This window comes from Dipodomys ordii, unplaced genomic scaffold (genome assembly GCF_000151885.1).
Source record: "Dipodomys ordii isolate 6190 unplaced genomic scaffold, Dord_2.0 Scaffold20, whole genome shotgun sequence".
Taxonomy (NCBI): domain Eukaryota; kingdom Metazoa; phylum Chordata; class Mammalia; order Rodentia; family Heteromyidae; genus Dipodomys; species Dipodomys ordii.
This window is the reverse complement of record NW_012267236.1, coordinates 9,744,410-9,767,542: the sequence shown is the minus strand read 5'-3', so window position 1 is coordinate 9,767,542 and position 23,133 is coordinate 9,744,410. Positions and strand designations below refer to the sequence as shown.

The 23,133-nt window shown below is 46.1% G+C and overlaps 1 protein-coding gene across 1 annotated transcript in view; it reads left to right on the top strand.

Moving 5' to 3' along the window:
• Efr3b (EFR3 homolog B (S. cerevisiae)) overlaps positions 1–23,133 on the top strand; it is an 80,895-nt gene that overhangs the window by 38,115 nt on the left and 19,647 nt on the right. Inside the window, exons 2-6 of the mRNA XM_013013609.1 lie at positions 299–375; positions 1,817–1,944; positions 9,867–10,017; positions 19,975–20,096; positions 21,685–21,834. Of these exons, the coding sequence (XP_012869063.1) occupies positions 299–375; positions 1,817–1,944; positions 9,867–10,017; positions 19,975–20,096; positions 21,685–21,834 (628 nt within the window). The remainder of the gene's footprint in view (positions 1–298; positions 376–1,816; positions 1,945–9,866; positions 10,018–19,974; positions 20,097–21,684; positions 21,835–23,133) is intronic.

Here is a 23,133-nt window from a genome sequence, read left to right as displayed (position 1 = left end):
ACCATGGCCTTCTGGCCTTCGAGGCACATTTTCTGATGTTGATAGTTAACAGTCTTGTTAAGTTATAGTTTCACATACTGCAACAGGAGGGGAGTAGAAGAGGGTGGAAGATGTCTTAAGGTACAAGGAATAAGTAGGGGAATAATAGGAGGAGCAACAGCCCCTCCATCCTTCACCATCTTTCTGGCCTTATATCCTCACAGGTAGTGCTGAGTCTGTCCTGGCTCCCAGGTTTCTGCCATCCCCCCAAGGCTTTGCTCATGGGTTGTTGTCGTTGTTTTCCTTTTCCCCCCTCCAGGTGTGTGCGGCTGCTGTGGTGCCCTTCGCCCCAGGTACAAAAGGCTAGTTGACAACATCTTCCCTGAGGATCCTGAGGTGGGTCACAGCTCTGGCAGGTGGTATAGCCCTCACCATCCAGGCTGGGTGCTGCGATCTACTATAATGGGAAGGCAGGCCCCTGAGATCCCTGACCACGAGGCCTGCCCTGACAAATGGAGTTCTGGACCCCAGCCTGGGAATGGAGAGAGACCCAGAGGAATCTGGAGGATGCAGGCATTGGCTGTCTCAGAAGGCAGGTTGTGCAGAAGGCAGAAGGAAGTCTGTTTTGGGCTTTGGTCTCTGACTGAGACATCTTTCTTAATCCTGCCTTTTGATGCTTACTCTCTAGGATGGAAATCACCCCCTGCTGTTTAGGGGAAGTGTGCCTCTGTCTGGGGTTTTGGCTAGAGGCCTGTGTGTCTCCCCTGCTCCCTCTGGCATCTGCCAGGCGTCTGGGTGGCTCACATGGGAAGCCTAGCTTCTTGGCTTCCAAGCCACCACGCCACATGTCACACTACATTATGGGTTGTGGGCTAAGAAATGTCAGGATTTGATGTTGTTGAGTTGCTCTCAGGGAATCAATGGCCTCTTCTGAATGGGCCAGTTGGCCGATCGAATTTCTAGCATCCTCTGGAGAATTCCTTAAGAGCTGCAAATCTGCCTTCTTTATGTCTTGGTGATGGATATCTGACTTGATGTGTCTTAATTCTGACTTGCTTTTTTCCCTTAAATTAGCTTGCATTAGCTAGGAGGATTTTATTGTGACGTTTTCATGCATGCTTACACTGTATTCCAATCAATCTCCTGCCCCCCTCCCCGCCCCTCCCTGCAGCACTCCCCTCCCCTCCCTCCACCCTTCCTAATATGATTTCAACAAGTTTCATTGTTCTGTTTCCAAACATGTAGATAATCTATTTTGATCATATTCATCCTTTTTCACCTTCATTAGCCCGACCCCCAACAAAGCCTGTTTCTCTTTCCCATTCCCCAAGCCTCCTATTGTTCAACAGCTTTCATTAAGGTTTTTTATGCTGTTTTCATATATAGTTGCAGGGTAACTCAAAAAATTTTCACCCTGTATCTTTTCCCCTTTCTCTTCTCCTCTTAAGTAGTCCCTTAGTTAGATTCGTGCTCTATGTTTATCCATATTCTGAGTTGCTTTTAATGACAGCTTTTCATTCACACACCCATGGATGTATATACCCACACACACAAATATAAATAGCTTCATGAATATACCCCCACACACATATACACACACATGCACACACCTATTTCTGTCCCTATTCTTATATATTCATAGCTAGCAAACTCAGGGCAAGGGTGTGGCTTCCTGGGGGTCAGGACCCAGGTCTGTTTTCCTGGTCCCTATAATATTATCTAAGATGCACTTAATAAGCACTTACAAATGGGGACTCAACTGAGCTCTTGTCTACTGCCTATGAGCCCTTCTGCCATAGACTGGCTGTGGTAAATCTGAGACATCTGTCTTCTTCAGGATGGCCTGGTGAAGACCAACATGGAGAAGCTGACCTTCTATGCACTCTCAGCTCCAGAAAAACTAGATCGCATTGGTGCCTATCTCTCAGAGAGGCTCATCCGTGATGTGGGTCGCCATCGATATGGGTAAGTTGTATGAGGAGGGGAAGAGAGATTTTTAGAAGCTGTATTATATGGTTAGGAAAAAAACAATATAAGGTAATTTCATGAAAAAGATAATGGGTAGGCTATTGGACAGACTGCTCTTCCAGTGGCAGTGAAGAGATTAGATGCTACTGTCTAACATAGATGTTTTCACACAGTTTAGGGCTGTAAAGAATTAGCCCAGCCCTGAATGCAACTTACCCAGTCTTCCTGGACTCACTTAAAAAGTGAGGAGGAACCACCAGGTCCTACTGAGAGGCCAGGTTGCAGCAATTTGTTTATTAAAAGTACACTTCAAGCCAAGCGCTGGTGTCTCATACCTGTTATCCTAGCTACTCAAGAGGCTGAAATCTGAGGATCATGGTTCAAAGCCAGCCCAGGCAGGGAAGTCTGTGAGACTCTTGTCTCCAATTAACCACCAGAAAACCAGAAGTGGTACTGTGGCTCAATGGTAGAGCACTCACCTTGAGCTGAAGAGCTCAGGGACAGCCCCCAGGCCCAGAGTTCAAGCCCTATGACTGATAAAGCAAAACAAAAAATACACTTCGGTGAAATGTTTATCTAGAAGGACTGTGTTTAAAAGAGAGAAATTTTAAAGAAAAATGACTAATCAATAGCATTATTATATAAATTTTTAAATATTTTGATGTCCAGAGAGAAACCATTAAAATTTAAAAGGCAAACACCAAAAATAAATACTACCAAAAAACAAGACTCACACCTATAATTCTGCTTACTCAGAAGGCTGAAACCTGAGAATCAAGATTCAAAACCAGCCCAGGCAGATAAATCTATGAGACTTTTAGGTCCAGTTCACCAGCAAAAAACTGAAGACATAGTTTGGTATTAGAGCACCAACTGTGAGCAAAAAAACTGAGTGATAGTGTAAGGCTTAGGGTTTAAGTCTTACTACCAAGATACACATTCACATACACATACACATAAATAATTCAAACTTATACATGAGTAGCAGGTAATAAATAGTTTGAGGGTAGAGTGGCAAGATTGAAATACTAAAAAGTTTGAGGCACAGGACACAAAAAAGGCATGAACAGATGGGAGCTAGAATGAAAAGGGATAATATTCAACAAACTAATCATCAAAGATGAGCACTGAAATTCAGGATGTCATCCTATCAAGTTAATAAGTAAATATTCCAGGTTTAACTAGAAAATGGCAATATAAAGGATTTTCCTACTTCTCTGGAAAGGAACTTTCCAGAAAGTAATTCTGAAATGTATACTATGAACTTGAAAACCATCTGGGCACTGGTGGGTTATGCCTGTAATCCTAGCTACTCAGGAAGCTGAGGATCACAGTTCAAAGCCAACTTGGGCAGGAAATTCCATGAAACTTTTTTTTTTTTTTTGGTCGGTGATGGGCTTGAACTCTGGGCCTGGGCGCTACCCCTGTGCTCTTCAGCTCAAGTCGAGCGCTCTACAGCTTGAGCCACAGCACCACTTCCAGTTTTCTAGTGGTTTATTGGAGATAAGAGTCTCACGGACTTTTCTGCCCAGGCTGGCTTTGAACTGTGATCATCAGATCTCAGCCTCCTGAGTAGCTAGGATTACAGGCATGAGACAGCGGTGCCTGGCAAAAGTCCACGCTTTTTTTTTTTTGTCGGTCATGGGGCTTGAACTCTGGGCCTGGGCGCTGTCCCTGAGCTCTTCAGCTCAAGGTAAACACTCTACCACTTGAGCCATAGCCACTTCTGGCTTTTTCTGCTTATGTGGTGCTGAGGAATCGAACCCAGGGCATCATGCATGCAAGGCAAGCGCTCTACCACTGAGCCACCTTCCCAGCCCCTCCATGAGACTCTTATCTCCAATTACCCACCAGAGTTCAAGCCCCGTGACTGACCAAAAGAAAAAGAAAAAAGAACTTGAAAACAATTTAGGCACTCTGGCCCAGTAATTCCTTTTTCTATTTGTCTATTCCCTGATATTTTCTATTTGTCTATTCTATTCAACCTTAAGTACAGTCTAGCTTTATCTACAGAGCTGTTCATTATGGAGTTTTTAAAATAACAATGCAAAAGTAGCAATAATTCAAGTGTCCAACAAAAGAAGAGTTCAGTAAGTTAAATAGATAAATAAAATTTGGGAAAATGCCATCTACAAATAAAAAGTGTTTAAAGATGTTTAGCTTAGCCAGGCACAGGTAGCTCACGCCTGTAATCCTAGCTGCTCTGGAGGCTGAGATCTGAGGATCACAGTTCAAAGTCAGCTTAGGCAGGAAAGTCTGTGAGACTCTTATCTCCAATTAACCACCAGAAAACTGGAAGTGGCACTGTGGCTCAAATGGTAGAGCGCTAGCCTTGAGCTGAAGAGCTGAGGGACAGCACCAGGGCCAGAGTTCAAACCCCACTACTGCCAAAACAAAACAAAACAAATTTAGCTTATATCATTCTCCTCTTTTCTTCCGTTTCTGCCCTTTTCTTGGTTCAGATTATATAATTTTGTTTGTTAGTTGATTGGTTTTGCAGAGCTATTGTCCCTTGGGGTGGAACCCAAGGGCTCACATGTTAGACAAGTCTTTACTATTGAGCTACACTCCCAACTCCAGATTCTTACTCTCTTTTAGTTCAGATGATGACAGTGACCTTGAGAATTGTCTCCTTGCTTCCCATATTTCCTGTGTGGTCTTTCCAGGTTAATATCTTAAACACTCGGACTTGAAGCTATATCCTCCTGGTCCCTTTAGAACAAACTCCACATTCCTCATCTTGACTTCTAGAGTCTTCCATAGCCTGCTCCTGTCCCAGCTGTGCCTACCATACATGCCACACCTGTTGTAGAACCTGGTCTAGATCTGGCTGACAAGGTGCTGAGATCCAGAAAGCCCACGGCCTACCAGCAAGTCTTTTTGTTTGTTTGGTTTTGGTGCTAGATCCAACCAGGGCCTTGTACATACTAATTAAGCACATATAGTATCACTAAGCTATACCTCCAGTTCCAGAAACTCTGAAGTCAGGCTACCCTTAGTGTAAAAACAGAATGCAAGTTATTATGTTTCTACAATCATTTTATGTAATAAAATTAGGTTACACACTCAATAAGACGAGCCTGAATATACTGCATTCAGGTTATATAAAGGCATATTGTAAAGAATAGTCAAGCAAGTAAAAATGGCATTATCCTAACTTGAACCTAAAAATGATGTGCCAGCTATAGCATGAAACACTTAATGCTAATTTTACCAGCCCTCTCTGCAGTGATGGGTCTCTTGGTAGAAATGCCTGGCAGCCAGCAGAGCCATTTTAGAATCCTTTCCACTGCCCTTAGAATTGCAATTCAAAATTGGCATTGTCCTGTTAAAAATAGCCTTTGCCGCTTCTAGGTATTTAAAGCCTGAAGGCCTGACAGAGGACTTTAATCATAAATGTTTGGAGAGGGGGGGAAAATGTGTTAGAATGTATCCCTCTCCCTCTTGAATCTCCCCATCCAACACTACACACCTTTTCATCTTCCTCATCACTAATGGCAGTTTTAGAAGAGCAGAATGGTCACAAACAGACAGTGGGAAGGGCCAAGGCTCCCTGTGATGGTCTGTGGGGGTCTCTATGATGTAGTCCTAAGAGTATGGGCTAAGATACGGATGGGTTCTTGTGGCAGAACCATCATCTTTGACCACTGCCTTCCTGTGTCATCACCCTGTCCCAGCTGTTTGGGGCTCCTGACTCATGGATGTTTGACATCAGAGGGATAGTCAGAAGTGGGCAGAGGGAGGGAGCAGGGTATCTCCAGGGGGTGTTCAAGGTCACGAAATATGCTGGGTAGAGATATCCAGAGCAGCAAAAGGCAAGCATTCCTTCTGTTTCTTACCTTTCTCTGTACATTTATTTTCCAACTCAGCCCAACTGTGGGAACATCCCCTGGAAGCTGGGATACAGGGGAGAGGGGTCAGCAGTGCTGAGCAAGACTTGAGTCAGTCTGCAGTGGACACTGAACATTGGCTGTGGTGTGCAGGATCCCATGTTAGATGGTCTGATACGGTGCCTGGGGTCACCCAGCTGAGAAGAATGTCCTCAAAAAAGCACATTCTCAAGAAGGAGCTGAGGCTAGGGGAAGGGCAGCTGACTCTAGATAGCACTCTGTGGGCTTCTTCCAGGAGGGGAGTGCCATAACCCCCCTTCCAGAACAGAGGCCAACCCCTGCTTTCTGCTTCTGAGCACCCCAACCCTAGAAGATTCCAAGAGCAGGCTCACCAAATACAAACACACTGCCCAGAATGAGAGGTGCTTTGTCAAGGCCTTTGAGTAATTCTTGGGTGATGACCAGTTCCTCCTGAAGCTGCCTCTTCTTCCTGTCTGCTTTTCCTCTCCATCTGAGTGTGCTTCCCAGCCTGCTCACCCCACTCACTCCTCCCTAGGAGGCACCCCATCTTCCCTGGTTTCACAGGCTGCTTCTGACTGAGCATGAGGCATCAGAGCAGAGCCAGCCTTCTCTGGGACTCTGGACAAGGCAACTTCTGGCCTTTCTCCTAAGTGCCAAGACCCCTAGGCATTGTCCTTAATGGCTGTAACTCACCTACGACCTCAATCCCAGAGCCTGACATTGCTCTATAACCTGCCCGTAGCCCCCTTTGCTGCCTGGGAGTCCCAGGCTACTCTTCATCCTTTGGTTCTTCCTCCTTACCTGCTGGGTGCACTTCTGGAACCCCTGGGACTATCTGTGGTCTGTACCTACTCTTGCTCCCTCCAGGGCCCAGCTCCTTTTTAAACCATTCTGCTCCAGGTTCCCAGCTAATTGGATGCCCACACCTGTCACTCCTTTGTACCCCTTCTAGGACACCAGCCCCAGGTCAGATCGCTGATGGTCACCTTTTCACCATGGTTCTGTGGAGTGGATGTGGCCCCGAGGACCCCATGCTCTGTTCCTTCTGAGAGCATAGCTGGGACACACTGTGGAGGGACAAACATGGAGAGCATTGGGCTAGGACCTGAGTCCCATTGGCTTCCAGTTTCCCAAGATTCTTTGAAAAGTTTAAGTTACTGGGGTCAGAGATGGAAAGCTAAGTGGTAGTACTGTTGTAAGGTGAATCATGCCAGAAGCCACATTTTAAAATACATAATATTGGAGTCTTTATGGGCTGCAGGCCGCCAGTTGTTACAAAGGCCTGCAGCACGCAAATACATACAACACAGCTAGGAAACATGCTAAAGAGGAAAGAGATAACAAAAACAATACCAACAAGCCAGTTCAGCTCCAATGGAGAGCTGAATTGGGATGCCATGATGACTGGAGACGAGCCAGGAGACAGGACACAGCACCTGATCACAGAGACACACGTGGCATGGAGTCCTGATGACTAGGCTGGTCCGGGTTTAAATAGGTCGGCACAGGGGGCAGATCCTCAGGAAATTCCCAGTCCCGGGCACTGAACTGACAGACTCAGTAACCTATCAGCCAAATGCCTGCTCCTGTCTCCAGGGTTCCAGGCACGCCCATTACTTGGGAGGCAGGTGATGGGGTGGGGTGGGGAAGGGAACCCTTCGATTCCCTTCCCCCAGCATGAAGACAAGATGCCAGACCCTACCATCCACCATGTGGCCAATATGGCACCGGCCAGACCTGGCCTCCTTACTTCAGTATGTTCAAAGAATTAGACCTTACACCTCTCTCTTTCCCTGTCTCTCATTCTCTTACAACCCCTCCCTTCCCTGCTGCCCCTCTCCCCGACTTTTGATTTTTGAGGCTGTATAGGCCAGCCCTGCACTCTTGATCCTCCTGCATCAGCCTCCCAAAAGGCTGGGATCACAAGCATGTAACCACCACGCCTGGCTTAGCTTTACAGTTTCTTTACACTTCAGTTTCACTTCCGCTATAGTTTTCATTTTCCAACAACAACAAAAAATTTCTAGTCCTGGTCAGTATCCAATTCTTTTTGTTCCTAGCAAAGGATGTTTTTTGCTTACCAGGATATTCTAGATTTTTTTTCTTTACAGGAACAGGAAAAATAGCAATCTAGGCTCTGGGATGGGGGAAGCCTTCTAGCTTCTTCTTTTACCTAGCCCCAGCTACCCCACCCCTTCCTTTACTTCCAGTACTTACACTCTGTAAAATAATAGTGAGATACTGTCAGATTCCTTCACACAGAAAGATACTCAGGATGATCTAGAAGCAAAGAGAATGTCACTCAACCTGCCCTCATTTCCTGCCCGATGTGGTTGATTGGACGTGTCCAGGTTTCTCTGCAGGGAAAGTCTGACCTCTCTGACAAGGATCCAGGCCAGCCTGTTTCTCCAAACGCAGGCCTCAGGCTCTGCTTACCTGGCTGGCACAGTGCACCTGCGACATGCCAGATGCCTGGTCTGCAGGTTTCCTGGCAGTGATGGTGGTGGCCTCTGAAGGGTGGGGCTCTGGAGGGTCATGGAAGTAGGAAGAAAAATTCAAATCACAGCAGCTTTTTTAAAATTTCCTTTCCTTTCTTTTTTTGGTGCTGAAACATACAGGCTGTCATGTATGGTAGGCTAGGAGTCTGCTACATGTATGCCCCAGATCAAGAGGTTGTTTTTGTTGTTGTTTTGTTTTTTGTTTGTTTTTTAACATGGTTGTTTGGTGTCTGATATATATTACCTTACATGTTTAGACTTGCAAAGCTGTCATTGTCTAAGGCAGTCTGAGTACATTATCTTGTTGTAAGGTAAATCAGCCCATAAGCCAAATTTTAAAATATAGAATATTGGAGTCTTTATTATACATTTAACAGACTGCAGGCCACCAGTTGTTACAAAGGCCTGCAGCATGCAAATACACATAACACAGCTAGGAAACATGTTAAAGAGGAAAGAGATAACAAAAACAATATCAACAAGCCAGTTCAGCTCCAATGGAGAGCTGAATGGGACTCCATGATGACTGGAGACGAGCCAGGAGACAGGACACAGCACCTGATCACAGAGACACACGTGGCATGGAGTCCTGGTGGCTAGGCTGGTCCGGGCTTAAATAGGTCGGCACAGGGGGCAGATCCTCAGGAAATTCCCAGTCCCGGGCACTGGACTGACAGACTCAGTAACCTATCAGCCAAGTGCCTGCCCCTGCCTCCAGGGTTCCAGGCTCGCCCACCTGGGAGGCAGGTGATGGGGGGGGGCAGAGAGGGTTACCTTCTCCCATCATGAAGACAAGATGCCAGACCCTACCATCCACCATGTGATCAATATGGTGCCAGCCAGACCTGACCGCCTTACTTCAATCTGAATTAAACAGATGCTTAGGACATACTGTGGGGCTTAATGAGGGCCACCTAATGGTTCCAGAAATGATCCTGTAGTCATGCTTTCAGAGCTGTCTTTTTATTTACTTAAACTTTGGTTATCTTTAAAAAGACATTAGCAAGTCTAATTCTTGTTCATTTTAAATGTCTGACTAATGTTTAAAGATGAATATGATTAGGATCAAGCCATGAAGATGAAATCTCTGAACTCTCCCTTCTTCCTTCCCCCCCCCACCGCCGCCCCTTGTGCCAGTGTTGGGGGCCTCAAGTTCTCGCTTAGCTTTTATTGCTGAAGGCTGGCACTTACCCACTTGAACCACAGCTCTATGTCTGGCTTTTTGGTGGTTAATTGGAAATAAAAGTCTTACAAATTTTTCTGTCCAGGTTGGCTTCCAATTATGATCCTAATATCTCAGCCTCTTGAGAAGCTAAGATTATAGGCACCTGGCATGGACTCCGCTTCATTTTCTATGCTGCACATGACCCTGGACTGAGAGCTTCAGGTCACTGCATATTTGCAAAACCCCCTTACAGCTCTAAGTCTTACTGATGATCAGTTCTAGTGGAGTGGTCACTTGTTGGAGTTACAACCTAGAAATTGTGGCAGCCCATGACAGTCTTCTTCCCTGATGCTGCCCACAAGGTCACCATGCTGACACCCAGTTGCCCCCTGCTGCCCTTCCCAGGTACGTGTGCATCGCCATGGAGGCGCTGGACCAGCTGCTTATGGCCTGCCACTGCCAGAGCATCAACCTTTTCGTGGAGAGCTTCCTCAAGATGGTGGCCAAGCTGCTGGAGTCAGAGAAGCCCAACCTGCAGATACTGGGTACCAACTCGGTAAGGAGCAGCTCTGGGGCCCCTGGTCTCCCAGCCAGAACCTGGGTAGGATGGGAATGGAAGGCCTGAGTCAGCATTGTGATGTGTCATTCTCACTTGAGGTTTCTGACCTTAACCTGGTGTCCCTCTTAGTATGAGCAAAGGAGCATTGATGTTTTTAAATTTAAATAAAATATCTTAGAGAGAAAGAGGGAGGGAGGAAAGGAAGGAGGAGGAAGAGGAAAGGGGAAGAGGAGTGAGAATTTTTTTTTTGTTGAATCTGAGCTTTGAACTTGGCTTCTCACTTGGTAGGTGGGTACTCTACCATTTAACCACACTCCCAGCTTCAGTTATTTTTCATAGTCTCAGACTGTTGGGTATCACTATGCCTGGCTTATGGGTTGAGATTGGATCTTGCTTTTTCCTGGGTTATCCTGGAACCTTGATTCTCCAAGTTTCCACCTCCTCAGTAGTAGCTGATTACAGATGTGAACCACCACACCTGGCTATGTCATATAATTTCTACATACATAATAAAACACTTAAAAAATAAAATCCAGTATTCTAAAGCATATAGTTGCCAGGTATAATGCACATGTAATCCTGCACTCAGAAGGTGGGGAGGAAAATGATGAGTTTAAGACCAGCCTAAGCCAGGCACCGGTGGCTCACGCCTGTAATCCTAGCTACTTAGGAGGCTGAGATCTGAGAATCACGGTTCAAAGCCAGCCTGGGCAGAAAAGTCCGTGAGACTCTTATCTCCAATAAACCACTAGAAAACTGGAAGTAGCACTGTGGCTCAAGTGGTAGAGTGCTCGCCTTAAGCTGAAGAGCACAAGGACAGTGCTCAAGCCGAGTTCAAGCCCCACTATGGACCCAAAAAAATAAGACCAGCCTAGTCAGAGAGACCATGGCTCCAAAAAACACAAACCAAAATGAAGGGAAAAAAAAATCGTGTAATTCAGCAGTCTTAGCATCTTCCTGAGGCAGTACAATGTTGACACTAGTATGCTGATTGTAGACTGATGACAGTCAACCTTTCTCTCCCAATAGATTGTTCCCTTAAATAATTTTAAATGGCATTTTGTGAAGTATAAAAGTAGTTTATTGAGGATCGTGGTTCAAAGCCAGCCCAAGCAGGAAAATCTGGGAGACTCTGATCTCCAAGAAAACCAGAAGTATCGCAGTGGCTCAAAGTGGTAGAGCACTAGCCTTGAGCAAAAAACTTCAGGGATGGTTCCTAGCCCTAAATTCAAGCTCCATGACCAATGCGGGGGGTGGGGAAAGTGAGGGAGGAAGTAGATTAACACAAGCATTCCCACTGATAGGTCATGCCTATAATCATAGCTACTCAAGACTGAGATCTGGGCTGGGAAGGTGGCTCAGTGGTAGAGCGCTTGCCTTGCATGCTCGAGGCCCTGGGTTCGATTCCTTAGCACCACATAAGCAAAAAGAAAAAAAAAGCCGGAAGTGGTGCTGTGGCTTAAGTGGTAGAGCGCTAGCTTTGAGCTGAAATGCTGAGGGACAGCGCCCAGACCCAGAGTTCAGGCCCCATGACGGACCCCCCCCCCAAAAAAAAAGACTGAGATCTGAGGATTATGGTTCAAAGCCAGCTCCAGTAGTAGTGTGCTTTCACGTACATGTATACCTGTACCCATACCCACAGTATTCCTTGGCGGGCAGAAGTTGTCCAGGGCCCTCATAATTCAGGGTCCCATGAAACATCCTATAATAATCCTGGTAAAATATTAGGCACTGGTGGCTCAAGCCTCTAATCCTAGCTACTCAGAAGGCTGAGATCTGAGGATTACAGTTCAAAGCCAGCCCAGAGATGTCGGAAACTGATATCCATGGACAAAGGTACTAGAGAAGTAGAAAGACCGCGGGGAAGCAGGAAGCTAGCTGCTGGCTTAGTTCTCTTCCCTAGCTGGACAGCTATGGACAGGTTATCTTTTTGCTCATACCACAGTCAGGTTGAACTTGACTGTGGCTCCTCCAACTTCTGTCATTGATCTGAGCACAAGTGTCTGCTATCGCGAGATGTGAGCATTTATAAGAGAAGAGCTATCAGGGGTGCCACATATGAATTTATATATTCTCAAATATTCTGACTGCTATCTTTCACTTTTTTACTTCTCCCCTGCTTCTTTGCCTTAAGGCACATTTTAAGCTCCAAGTGTTCCAAGAAGCTAAGATTTAGATTATTTATAAGCCTTTGGTGAAGTCTCTATCTATCTGTGAAGAACACAGGAGAAAAGTTGGAGCCTCCCTCTGCTCACTTTCCCAGCCTAGTATTGCTGAACTGTACCCATCAGAGCTTCTGTGTGTGTGTGTGTGTGTGTGTGTGTGTGTGTGTGTGCGCGCGTGTGTGCATGTGTGCGCATGTCAATACTGGGGCTTGAACTCAGAGCCTCAGATTCTTGCTTTTTTGCTTATGACTGGATGCTGTCACTTGAGCCATATCACCACTTCTAGCTTTTGTTGATTAGAGACAAAGAGTCCCATGGATAGATTTGTCTTCCCAGGCTGGTTTCGAATCTTAATCCTCAGGATTTTAGCCTCCTAAGTAGCTAGGAGTACAAACATGAGCCACTGTACCCAGCTAGAACTTCTTTACTATTCTACAGAAGTTGATTTAATCAGAAAAGAGATTCATAGTAACTTTTCTTTCCAGAATAGAAACTCTGCCTTTCTCTCCCCTCTCCTTTCTCTCTTCTCTTCTTGGATGCCTGCTGCTTTTGACAAATTACATATGCAGTAGCTGAGGGCAAAGTCCTTTGTCAGGTTGCCCTGGCAACAGCTCCACATACTGTTTTAGTTGTCTTGTTTAGGATAAGTACAGTCTGGAAGGGAACATCTGTATGGAAAAATAAAGCAGTCACCATGACTCCATGGGGGCCTCAGAAGCAGGTGGCCACCACTTTCTTTTTTCCCACCATGAGTCCTAATCTGGGTAGATATTTTGTGAGTGACCCCTTGCAAACAGAGTGTTCTATGAATTCCCACTCCAGTGTGTTAGCACATCATCCAGGGGTGAGTGGGGGAGTGATTGCTGTGCTACAGATAGATGAGGAAAGTGAGAAGGGCAGGCTGGCTTAATTAAGTTAAGCCAAGTTAGTGCAGTAGACTCAGACTGCAGCACTGAATGGCCTCCTCTAGTACTGTCTTTCCTTCACCGGGTCCTTGCTCTCCCAAGAGTTCTGACACTTGTTGGCATGCCAGTGCTTCACACGATCTTAGTTCAGCCCAGAAATGTCGAAATGATCTTCATAGGGGCTTAGGGCTTTGAGAAACAAATGAACCTGAGTAGAAGCTTCTGGCCCCTTGTCCCCAGCCTCTGTGCTGTGCTCCCTGTGACCAGAGGTGGCCCATGGCCTTGTGGGTGAGGAACACAGGATAAACTGCAGCCCTACCCCTACCCCAGCTCTACTCTCTTGTACCTTTGCAGGTGTGATTGAGGCCAGCTGTTGAGATAGGGTATGTTCTGCACTGTCCAAGTGGGTCTGATGGGGTCACGAGGGTCATTATAAGAGGGACACAGAAGGATCAGAGTCAGACAAAAGTTGATATGATGATGGAGACAGAGGGACAGAGAGAAAGAAATCTAAGAATGCCATGCTGCTAGCCTTGAACATGGAGATCAGCACAAGGCAAAGAAAGAAGGGGGGGGGAGGTTCCTTCTGGAAATTAGAAAAGGCAGAGAAGCGAATGTGCCTGGCTTCTCTCAGAAGACTTTTTCAGGCTCCCGGCAGATATGGGAACTCCAATGTGTGAGAGCATAAATGTGATGGGTTGGTTTGTTTGTGCTGGTCAGGGCCTAGGCACTGTCCCTTAGTTTTTTTGTTCAAGGTTGGTGCTTTCCCACTGAGCCATAGCTCCACTTTGGGCTTTTCAGTGGTTAAGTAGAGATAAAAGTCTCATGGAATTTTCTTTTCAGGCTGGCTTCAAACTGTGGTCCTCAGATCTCAGCCTCCTGCAAAGCTTGGATTACAGGCTTGAGCACCATCACCCAATTTACATGTTGTTTTAAGCCACTACACTATTGTCTTTTACAGTAGCCCTAGAAAACTAATACTTCCTCCTGTGGGTCTCTTCCACCTCCTTCCTTTGAAGATCTGTGTTCTCTGGGGCTCTGTGCTCCACCCTCTTGCTCTGTGTGCTCCCCTGGATGATGTCATCACTCAGTGGTTTGTTTGAGCTCGGGGCTTGGGTGCTGTCCCTGCACTCTTCAACTCAAGGCGAGTGCTCTACCACTTGAGCCACAGTGCCACTTCCACTTTCCTAGTGGTTATTGGAGATGAGAGTCTAATGGACTTCCCTGCCCGGGCTGGCTTTGAACCACGATCCTCAGATCTCAGCCTCCTGAGTAGCTAGGATTACAGGCTTGAGCCACCGGCGCCTGGCTTACTCAGTGGTTTTTAACTGTCATGTAGACTAGCATTGGTCCAGTCTCCAGTGCTGACTCAACAATCAGCACTGCCAGCCACCCACATGAGACAGGTCCATATGGCAGGTGGGCTCAGGACTGCTAGGGGGTCTGGGGGTCCCTCAGTTTTGTGACTCAATGCCTCAAGGATGGGATCTTAGAGCAAGGCAGCAGTGCATCCCAGCTCTGTTCCTGAGTGCCAGCTTGGGACCCAGCACATAGGATCACTCAGAGGGACAAGGATGGGTTCCTGGGGGCAGCCAGAATGATATACCCCAGGAGTTATTAACACTGGTTTTCCAGTGTTTCTTGGAGGATGGGATGGTGCAGGCAGACAAGGGAGAGTGTCTTCATGCTCAGGGAACGCCCCTGCTTTGGCCCATTGTCTAGGGGTTGTCAGGACACAGTCAAGTGGTCTGTGGCTCCGTTTTCTCTGAAAACAGCTCCATGGAGTTGCTGTAAACAAGCTCAATGCTGGCTGTGTGGATACATGCCTGTAATCACCATACTTGGGAGGTTGGAGCAGGAGGATCTCAAGGCCACAGAGTGAGACCTTGACTCAAAATAGAAGAATCAAAAGACAACCCCCCCACAAAAAATACAAAGACAAGCTCAGTGAGGAGAAAAAGGCAGAAACCACATGGTTTGTGTCATCTTTCCAGCTAGGATTTGTGCCAGTGAAGCAAAGCGAGGTGGTTCCCACTTGTCTTCCAGGAAACTGAGAGTAAAGGCATCAGAAAGGCCTTGGCCCCAGGGCTGCAGGAGAGACTGGATCCTCTCCCTGTGCAGTGTGTTCTCCTGTCGTTTCTGGTAACTGCAGAAAGATCCCATCTATAGAAGATGTAAAAGCTAACTCACAGAGACATGGTTCTTCCAAAGCATGACCAATCAGCTCAGCTTCCCTTTCAGACAAGGGAGCCCTGTGTGTGCCATATCAGTCAATGTTTGCAGTCTTTCTCTGTATTACCCTGGCTCTGAATCACTGTCACACAGTTGTGGTGCCTATGCTGCAAAGATGGGTGATCTGTGCCAGCAAGCATGGCACCTTTGTTGTATATCAAAGCTGAAACTTTGATCTTGAAAGGGTGGCCTTTGAAATGTCACCTGTTCAAGAATCTCCAGTTTGTTACTATAGAGACCATCCTCATTGTTGCTATGTCTTAAAAATAAATAAAACAAAAACCTAACTTCATTCTTTCATGATTTCATGCATTAGGCAACTAGCATTGAAATTTAAAAACAAGCAAATAGACTATTCGTTATGGTGGATAGGAAGTTCCTGCTGTTTCCTACAGTTAGAAAAGTAGTTAGGCACTGGTGGCTCACACCTGTAGTAATCTTATCTACTCAGGAGGCTGAGAACTGAGGATTGTGATTCAAAGCCAGGCTGGGCAGGAAAGCCCATGAGACTCTTATCTCTAATTAACCACTCAAAAAACCGGAAGTACAGCTGTGGCACAAAGGGGTAGAGCTCTAGACATGAGCAAAAAGAGCTCAGAGACAGTGTCTAGTCCCTGAGTTCAAGCTCCACAACTGACCAAAAACAAAACAAAATAAAACAAAACTTTCTAAGGATATATAGCTGAATAGCAGAGCACTTGCCTAGCACCACAGGGCCATGGGTTTTATCCTCAGCACAGGAATCAAAGAAAAAAAAGCCCCAAAATACCAGCCCCATCTCAGCCAAATTTAGACCTATTTCCCCAGTGGGCTTCCATAACAGACAGACTCCTTGACCAGGGCCCCCGTGAAGCATCCCTGAGATCCTCTGAATCATGCTCACCAGGTTTTACAGTTTAGCTCCTCATGTCACCCTCTAGGAGGCTCAGGAGCAGTGTGACAGGGCTGTCTGTCAGCACCTCCTCTTCCCCGCACTGCACAGGGCTTGCCACAGGCCAGTGCTCCCTTACCAATTGTCTAGCTGGGTCATCTGGGCTGCTGGGCTCATGGAAAGGATGCTCCTTCTATCAAACCAGACTGTCCTAAGGATGCTGTCAGAGTCTGGTACCCAAAAGGAGTTTCTTTTAGTAGCTCATCCTGTTGCCAACCTTATTTTCACAAACAGGACACAATCTCTATTTGGGAGGGTCAGAACTGGCATTAAGTTCAGTTGCACTAGGCCCTGTTAACAGCAGGGTTCTGGCAGAATGAAGCCGTGGACTGAACTTGGGCCTGACCTCCCGGGCTGCAGCCTCTCCTCCATCCTATGCCCTGTGGTAGGGCAGATAGGAGTCCCAGAGATGGAACCCGTCCAATCTTGGTTCAACCCCAAACATCCCAATTCTTTTTTTCAAAGGAGGTATGCATCTCTCTGTCCAGTCTTGATTGACTTCCACCACCAAGGACACATGTCCTGGGCCTTTCCAATGCTCTGCTCCTCCCAGCCTGCCTGGGCACATTACCATGGCTAGTAGTCCAGTTCAGCCTGGGAAAGGACTGGAGCCCACAGAGCCCCCTTCTCTCAGACTTCACACAGGGTAGGAGGGAGGGGAAGGGCTTTGTGACTGTAGAGCCTTGCCCTCGGGGTCTTCTTCACTAGGCCTGGAGTAGCACAGAAGCCAGAATTTTCAACATGTTCCCTGGGTAGTTTTATAAGCAGGCTGATGTCTAGGAACTCACTTCTTCCCTGGACACCTCAATGTCTGCATCTCTACAATGGGCACCGTATACCTTCTGCTAAATTCACTAGTTTGCCAAAAGTTCTAGCCTACAGAGGATGTTGTCATGGGCAGGACCATGGTGCCCCACTGGCCATCTGTGTCCTCATCCTCAGATCTAGGTATTTTTTGTGGATGTAAGGCATTTACAGACATAAACCAGCAAAAAGTGGGTCTGGAGGCCTGGCTCAAGTGGTAGAATACCAATTGTGATCAGAAAAGCTAGGCAAGGATTCAAGGCCCTGAATTCAAGTCCTGTTATATCAACATAAAGAGAAGAGGTTTTGGTTTTGGTTTTTGTCTCTCAACTTTCTAAAACATAAACACCTAAGCATATTCACAGTCTTTAAGCTGTTGCATCATGCTTGAAGTAGATGCAGTATAAGATCTTTAAATGGCTGGGTGCTGATGGCTCATGCCTGTAGTCCTAGCTATTCATGAAGCTGAGATCTTAGGATTGCAGTTCAAAGCCAGCCCAGTCACAAAAGTCTGTGAGACTCTTATCTCCAATTAAGTACCCCAAAAAAGCCAGAAGTGGGGTTAAGGATTAAATGGTAGAGTGCTGGCCTTGAGCAAAGAAATCTCAGGGACAGTGCCCAGGCCCTGAGTTCAAGACTAGCACACACACACACACACACACACACACACATATACACACACACAACACGTGCACACATAAAACCCTTGAAGTGATTGACACCAGTGAAGATGGGGTTGTTTGTTTTATAGGGAAAGCAAAACATGAAAGAACTTAAATGTCAAAGATCAGAGCTAGAACAGCAGCGAGATGCTACTATAGCTACAGATCCTCAGTATGGATGGATACCCTGATAGGGCCAGCCCGGGGCTGTGATAGGTAGCCTGGGAATGACCTGAGTGGTTATAGCAGCAATGCATTGGAGTTTGGGTTTAGCCTTGGTGTCTGCTGAATCTCTGGTCTTAGACTTGGCTTAGGAAGGCCTCCTTCACCCTCGCTTCTGGAACTCCTGAGCCTGTGCATACTTAGTGCACAGTGATCACATAGATCACTACTGTGCCTCCACCATGAACATCACTAATGCGAGCAGTGTCATTGCATTTACTGCTGGGACCAGAAAATTCATTCTCAAATACATGTATGCATACATTTTAGCTTGGGATACAAGATCTCCTTATATGCTTTCTGTGTTGAGAATCTATCAGTCACTGGGAGGTAACTATTTATAGTTACAAGGAAAAAAAACACCATAAAAATTAATTGTGTTAATGGAAGCTACTAATTTACATCTAGGAAAAGTTAACACCTTGTAAGTAAATTTGACACTCAACACTAAATATAAAAGTTATAGGAAGAGTTGTGCATCCTTTTTTTGTTTGTTTTATGCAGGTACTAGCTTGAACTCAGGGCCTGGGCATTGTCCTTTAGTTTTTTCATAAAAGGCTGGTGATCTGCCACTTGAGCCACAGCTCTACTTACAGCTTTTTGCTGATTAATTGAAGATAAGAATCTCATGGACTGAGCCTAGGCTGGCTTTGAGCCATAATTTTCAGATCTCAGTCTCCTGTATAGCTACAACTAGAGGTGTGAGCAATCATACATCCTTTTAAAACAAGCATACTGGCTGGGAATGTGGCTCAGTGGCAGAATGCTTGCCTATCATGCATGAGGCCCTGGGTTCAATTCCTCAGTCCACATAAACAAGCAAGCAAACAAAAAAATGTCATTTCAATTAAAACATATACTTTTAGGGAAAACATAATAATCCATGACAGAATAACAGACTATAACTTATTATTAATCTGATCTCTTTAAGAGTTATTTGGGCCAGGCACTGGTGGCTCATGCCTATAATCCTGGCTACTCAGGAGGCTGAGATCTGAGGATGGAGGTTCAAAGCCAGCCCGGGCAGGAAACTCATGAGATTCTTATCTCCAATAAACGACCAGAAAACTGGAAGTGTACTGTGGCTCAAGTGTTAGAACACTAGCTTTGAGTAAAAGAGCTCAGGGGCAGCGCCCAGGCCCAGAGTTCAAGCCCTATGACCACCACCACCACCACCAACAACAACAACAACAAAAGTTATTTGAGGGCTAGGAATGTGGCTTAGTGGTAGAGTGCTTGCCTAGCATGCATGGAGCTCTGGGTTTGATTTCTCAGTACCACATAAACAGAAAAAGCTAGAAGTGGTACTGTGGCTCAAGTGGTAGAGTGCTAGCTAGCCTTGAGCAAAAGAAACTCAGGGAGAGTGCCCAGGCCCTGAGTTCAAGCACCACGACCCTCAAAAAAGAAAGAAAGAAAAAGAGTTATTTGGGATACTGCATTTTAAAATTTTGAAAATTTATAGAATTTGACACTAGTGGTTTTTCCCCATTTACCTTGGGATACTCACACCTCTGCAGGACCTGATTTTTAGAATTTTGAACATGCAGCACATTGGAACTCAGAATTAGGATTGCTGGTCAAGACCAACTACAGTGAAAATAGCAAACTTGAAACATTTACCCACACACTTCCAACAATAAATTAAAATTATATTTTGCAAATCAAATTTCATATTTGATCTTGTATCTGAGATAATCCATTCTGTGTGGGGCTCCAAGCACTGACCCTGGTTTTTGTTCAATGTCAGTATTTTTCCCACAGCCTTTCAGCCATGTAGTTTTGTGCAGTCCTGTATGGAAGAGAGAGACCCCCTCATTTCCCTTCTCTTCCTTCCTTTGCTCCCCTCAGATGGGAAAGTGATCATTGCAGCTGAGCAGAACTTGAACTCAGAGCTCAGGACTATGCTCTGGGAGGCAGCCAGGAACTTATCCCAGGATGCCTGGGGCATTCTTTTCTACAACAGGCATTGGGGATCCTCAGAAGTAAGGAGTGGAGAAATTACCTGTCCTACCTATTCTTTCTCCTTCCCACAGTTCGTGAAGTTCGCCAACATCGAGGAGGACACTCCATCTTACCATCGGAGCTATGACTTCTTTGTGTCCCGTTTCAGTGAAATGTGCCACTCCAGCCACGATGACTTGGAAATCAAGACTAAGTGAGTAGGGGATTGTGAGGGCCTGCTTGCCGCACAGCCAAAGTATAAAGGGGTCTTAGAGACCTTCCAGCCTAGGCTGGCCTGTCTGCTTTCTTCTTTCCATAGCTTTCCTTCTGCTCTGTGTTGCTAGAGAGAAAGGGGTGTTGACTGGCTGTGGATGGGTGGGTGATGAGCAGCTAGGGCCCCTGATATATGGCTTTGAAGGAAAAACCTTTTGGACCAGTAAACAAGACAAGATCTAAACTAAAGTTTGCTTGAACCTAATTTGAAACAAAGCACACACATGAGCGCGCGCGCACACACACACACACACACACACGCTATTCATTCCTCTGCTCAGATGTATAGGCATTTATACACTCACCAGTATCCAGTCTAATCTACACCTACCAGCAAAGGTGGTCACACTGGCTGTTCCCTGCTGCCTCCCTCCCTCTGTCTCCTTGACCCTCCTGCTCGCTCATTCCCACAGCCACCAGTATTATTATAATACAAAATATAAAATTAGCAACTTAAATGACCTGTATGGACTTAGTTTAGAAAGTTCTCATGGTAACATCATACAACCATCCAACATATGTATGAAGTGTTAATCGCATAGAAAAATGCTTATGACAATGTTATGGGGGGGGGGAAGCCAATACACATTAAATATACAGGAGTTTCCCAATTCTGTTATATATTATATGAAGGAAAGATGCCAAGAGGCCAATGGTGGTAATGTTTGTTGATTAATACTGGGTTTGACCTGCATTTACAGTGCACTACCACTTGAGCTACACCCCAGTCTTTTACTTTAGTTCTTTTTTAAAATGGGGTCTCATGTGTATGCCCATGCTAGCCTAAACCATGATCCTCTTATTTATGCTTCTCACATAGCAGACACAACCACTGTGCCCAATTTTGTCTTGGTTGAGATGGGGCCTTGTAAACTTTTTTCTCAGGCTGGCCTTGAATCTTCAGCTTCCTAATCTCTGCATTCTAAGTAGCTTCAGTAGGATTATAGGCCTGAGTCACTGTGCCTGACAATGAGTGATAATGGTGAGGGCATTTTTTTTTCTTCCCTTTACCTTTTAGAATGAGCATGTATTGCTTTATAATCAGAAATGTTTTTAGAATAAAGGAACTTTAGGCTGAAATAAATGAGTGGTAAAAAAGACTCTTCCTGTGGGCCAGCACATGGTGGCAGTAAAAGAACCCAGGGAGCTATTACTGGATTTTGCTCTGGTTTCTTAGCCAGTCTATCCCTAGCCTCAACCCCTTTGTGCCTGGAGAGCCTGCAGCTCCAAGCCCTGAGTAGACTCAGCCTGAGTGCACTGTCTTAGACCTATAATGGAGCAAATCTAACTTAGTACTGAGGATGGTGCAACCAGCACACTAGATTGGAGCCTGGTGGTACCAGGGCAAAGGCAGTCTGAGAGTCTCCAAGACAAGCTAGGACGCAAACCAGCAAGTCAAACCTGTGAGGAGAAGTAGGTGGACGAGTGTGGCCCTTGCCCCCGGGCTGTACCCCTCTCTAGCCAGGCTGCAGAGCTGCTCTTCACAGGACATAAGGACTTCATCAGGCCATTCTACCCTTGCCTTACAGAATCCGAATGTCAGGCATCAAAGGTCTGCAAGGGGTGGTGAGGAAGACTGTGAATGATGAGTTACAGGCGAACATCTGGGACCCACAGCACATGGACAAGATTGTCCCATCTCTGCTTTTCAACCTACAGCACGTGGAGGAGGCAGAGAGGTAAGCTAGCCAGGACATATCTAGACTCTCCTCCAGGCCACTAGAAAACACATGGCATCAGCAGCAGCAGTTCATGCCTGCAATCTTAGCTACTCGGGAGAATGAGATATGAGGATCATGGTTTAGAGCCAGCCTGGGCAGGAAAGGCTGTAAGTGTTCAAGACTCTTATCTCCAATTAACCAAAAAATGCTTAAAGTGGAACTGTGTCTAAAGTGGTAGAGCACTGTCCTTGAGTGATAATGCTCAAGGACAGTGCCCCAGGCCCTGCGGTCAAGCCCCAGTATCAGAATTGTGTGCATGTGCATGCGAGCGCACATGTACACACACACACACACACACACACACACACAGAGAGAGAAAGAAGAAATAAAACAAAATATATAATGTGGACTAGAAGGTAAAACCTAGCTACAGCCAAGGATCATAGCTTTGTGATTTTTCTGCAGTGAGTCCAGAGCTAGCTCCCGGGGGACATTGGGTATGACCTCCTGCCCGCTACTGTAGCCCTAAGGAAGCAAGGACAGTAATGATGCTCGGCTCCCTGGGAATAAGTACGTGCTGATCAAAACACAAAGGACCAAGAGTCAGCTTACCCTTGTCTCTAGGGAGGCAGCAGGCTGAGGAAGTTGATGTTATCTCTCATGACTTCAAGGACTGAGGACTTTCCCTTTAGACCTCCTTCCTCCCTCACTTCCTGATACTATTTTAGGCCTCAAAACACAACTGCTTGACCAGCCACAGCCATTCAAGAGCTGCAGATGTTAGTCATGGAACTCATTTTCTTCCTGCTACTACTTTCCCCCCAGTGGAATGGGAAGGAGGAAATATTCTTTCTTTTTTTTTTTTTTTTTTGGTTTATCGTGGGGCTTGAACTCTGGGCCTGGGCACTGTCCCTGTGCTCTTCAGCTCAAGGCAAGCGCTCTACCGCTTGAACCACAGCACCACTTCCGAAGGAGGGAATTTTCATGTTGGTGCCCCAACTTGGCTCTGTGCATGATGCCCAATAAAGATGTGTTCTACCCGTGGTTCTCATTGCGGTCAGTTGGGTCCCTGCTGCCAGACTGACAGAGGAAGTAAGCTCTCCCTCTGGTGGATGTTTCTGGAATAGCCGTTTGTTAGCCCACATTCTGTCTCTACCAATCTGTTTCCCACTGTGGTCTCTTATGGTTCCAAGTCAGGGAGTTCTGGGGCTCCTTGTTCTGGTCCAGATCTGGGAATACCCTTAGTGACTTGAGTACCATTGGGTCATGCCTGAGCCTGGCTGTGTCTTTCCTTCCTCTCACCCCCTAGCCTTTCTT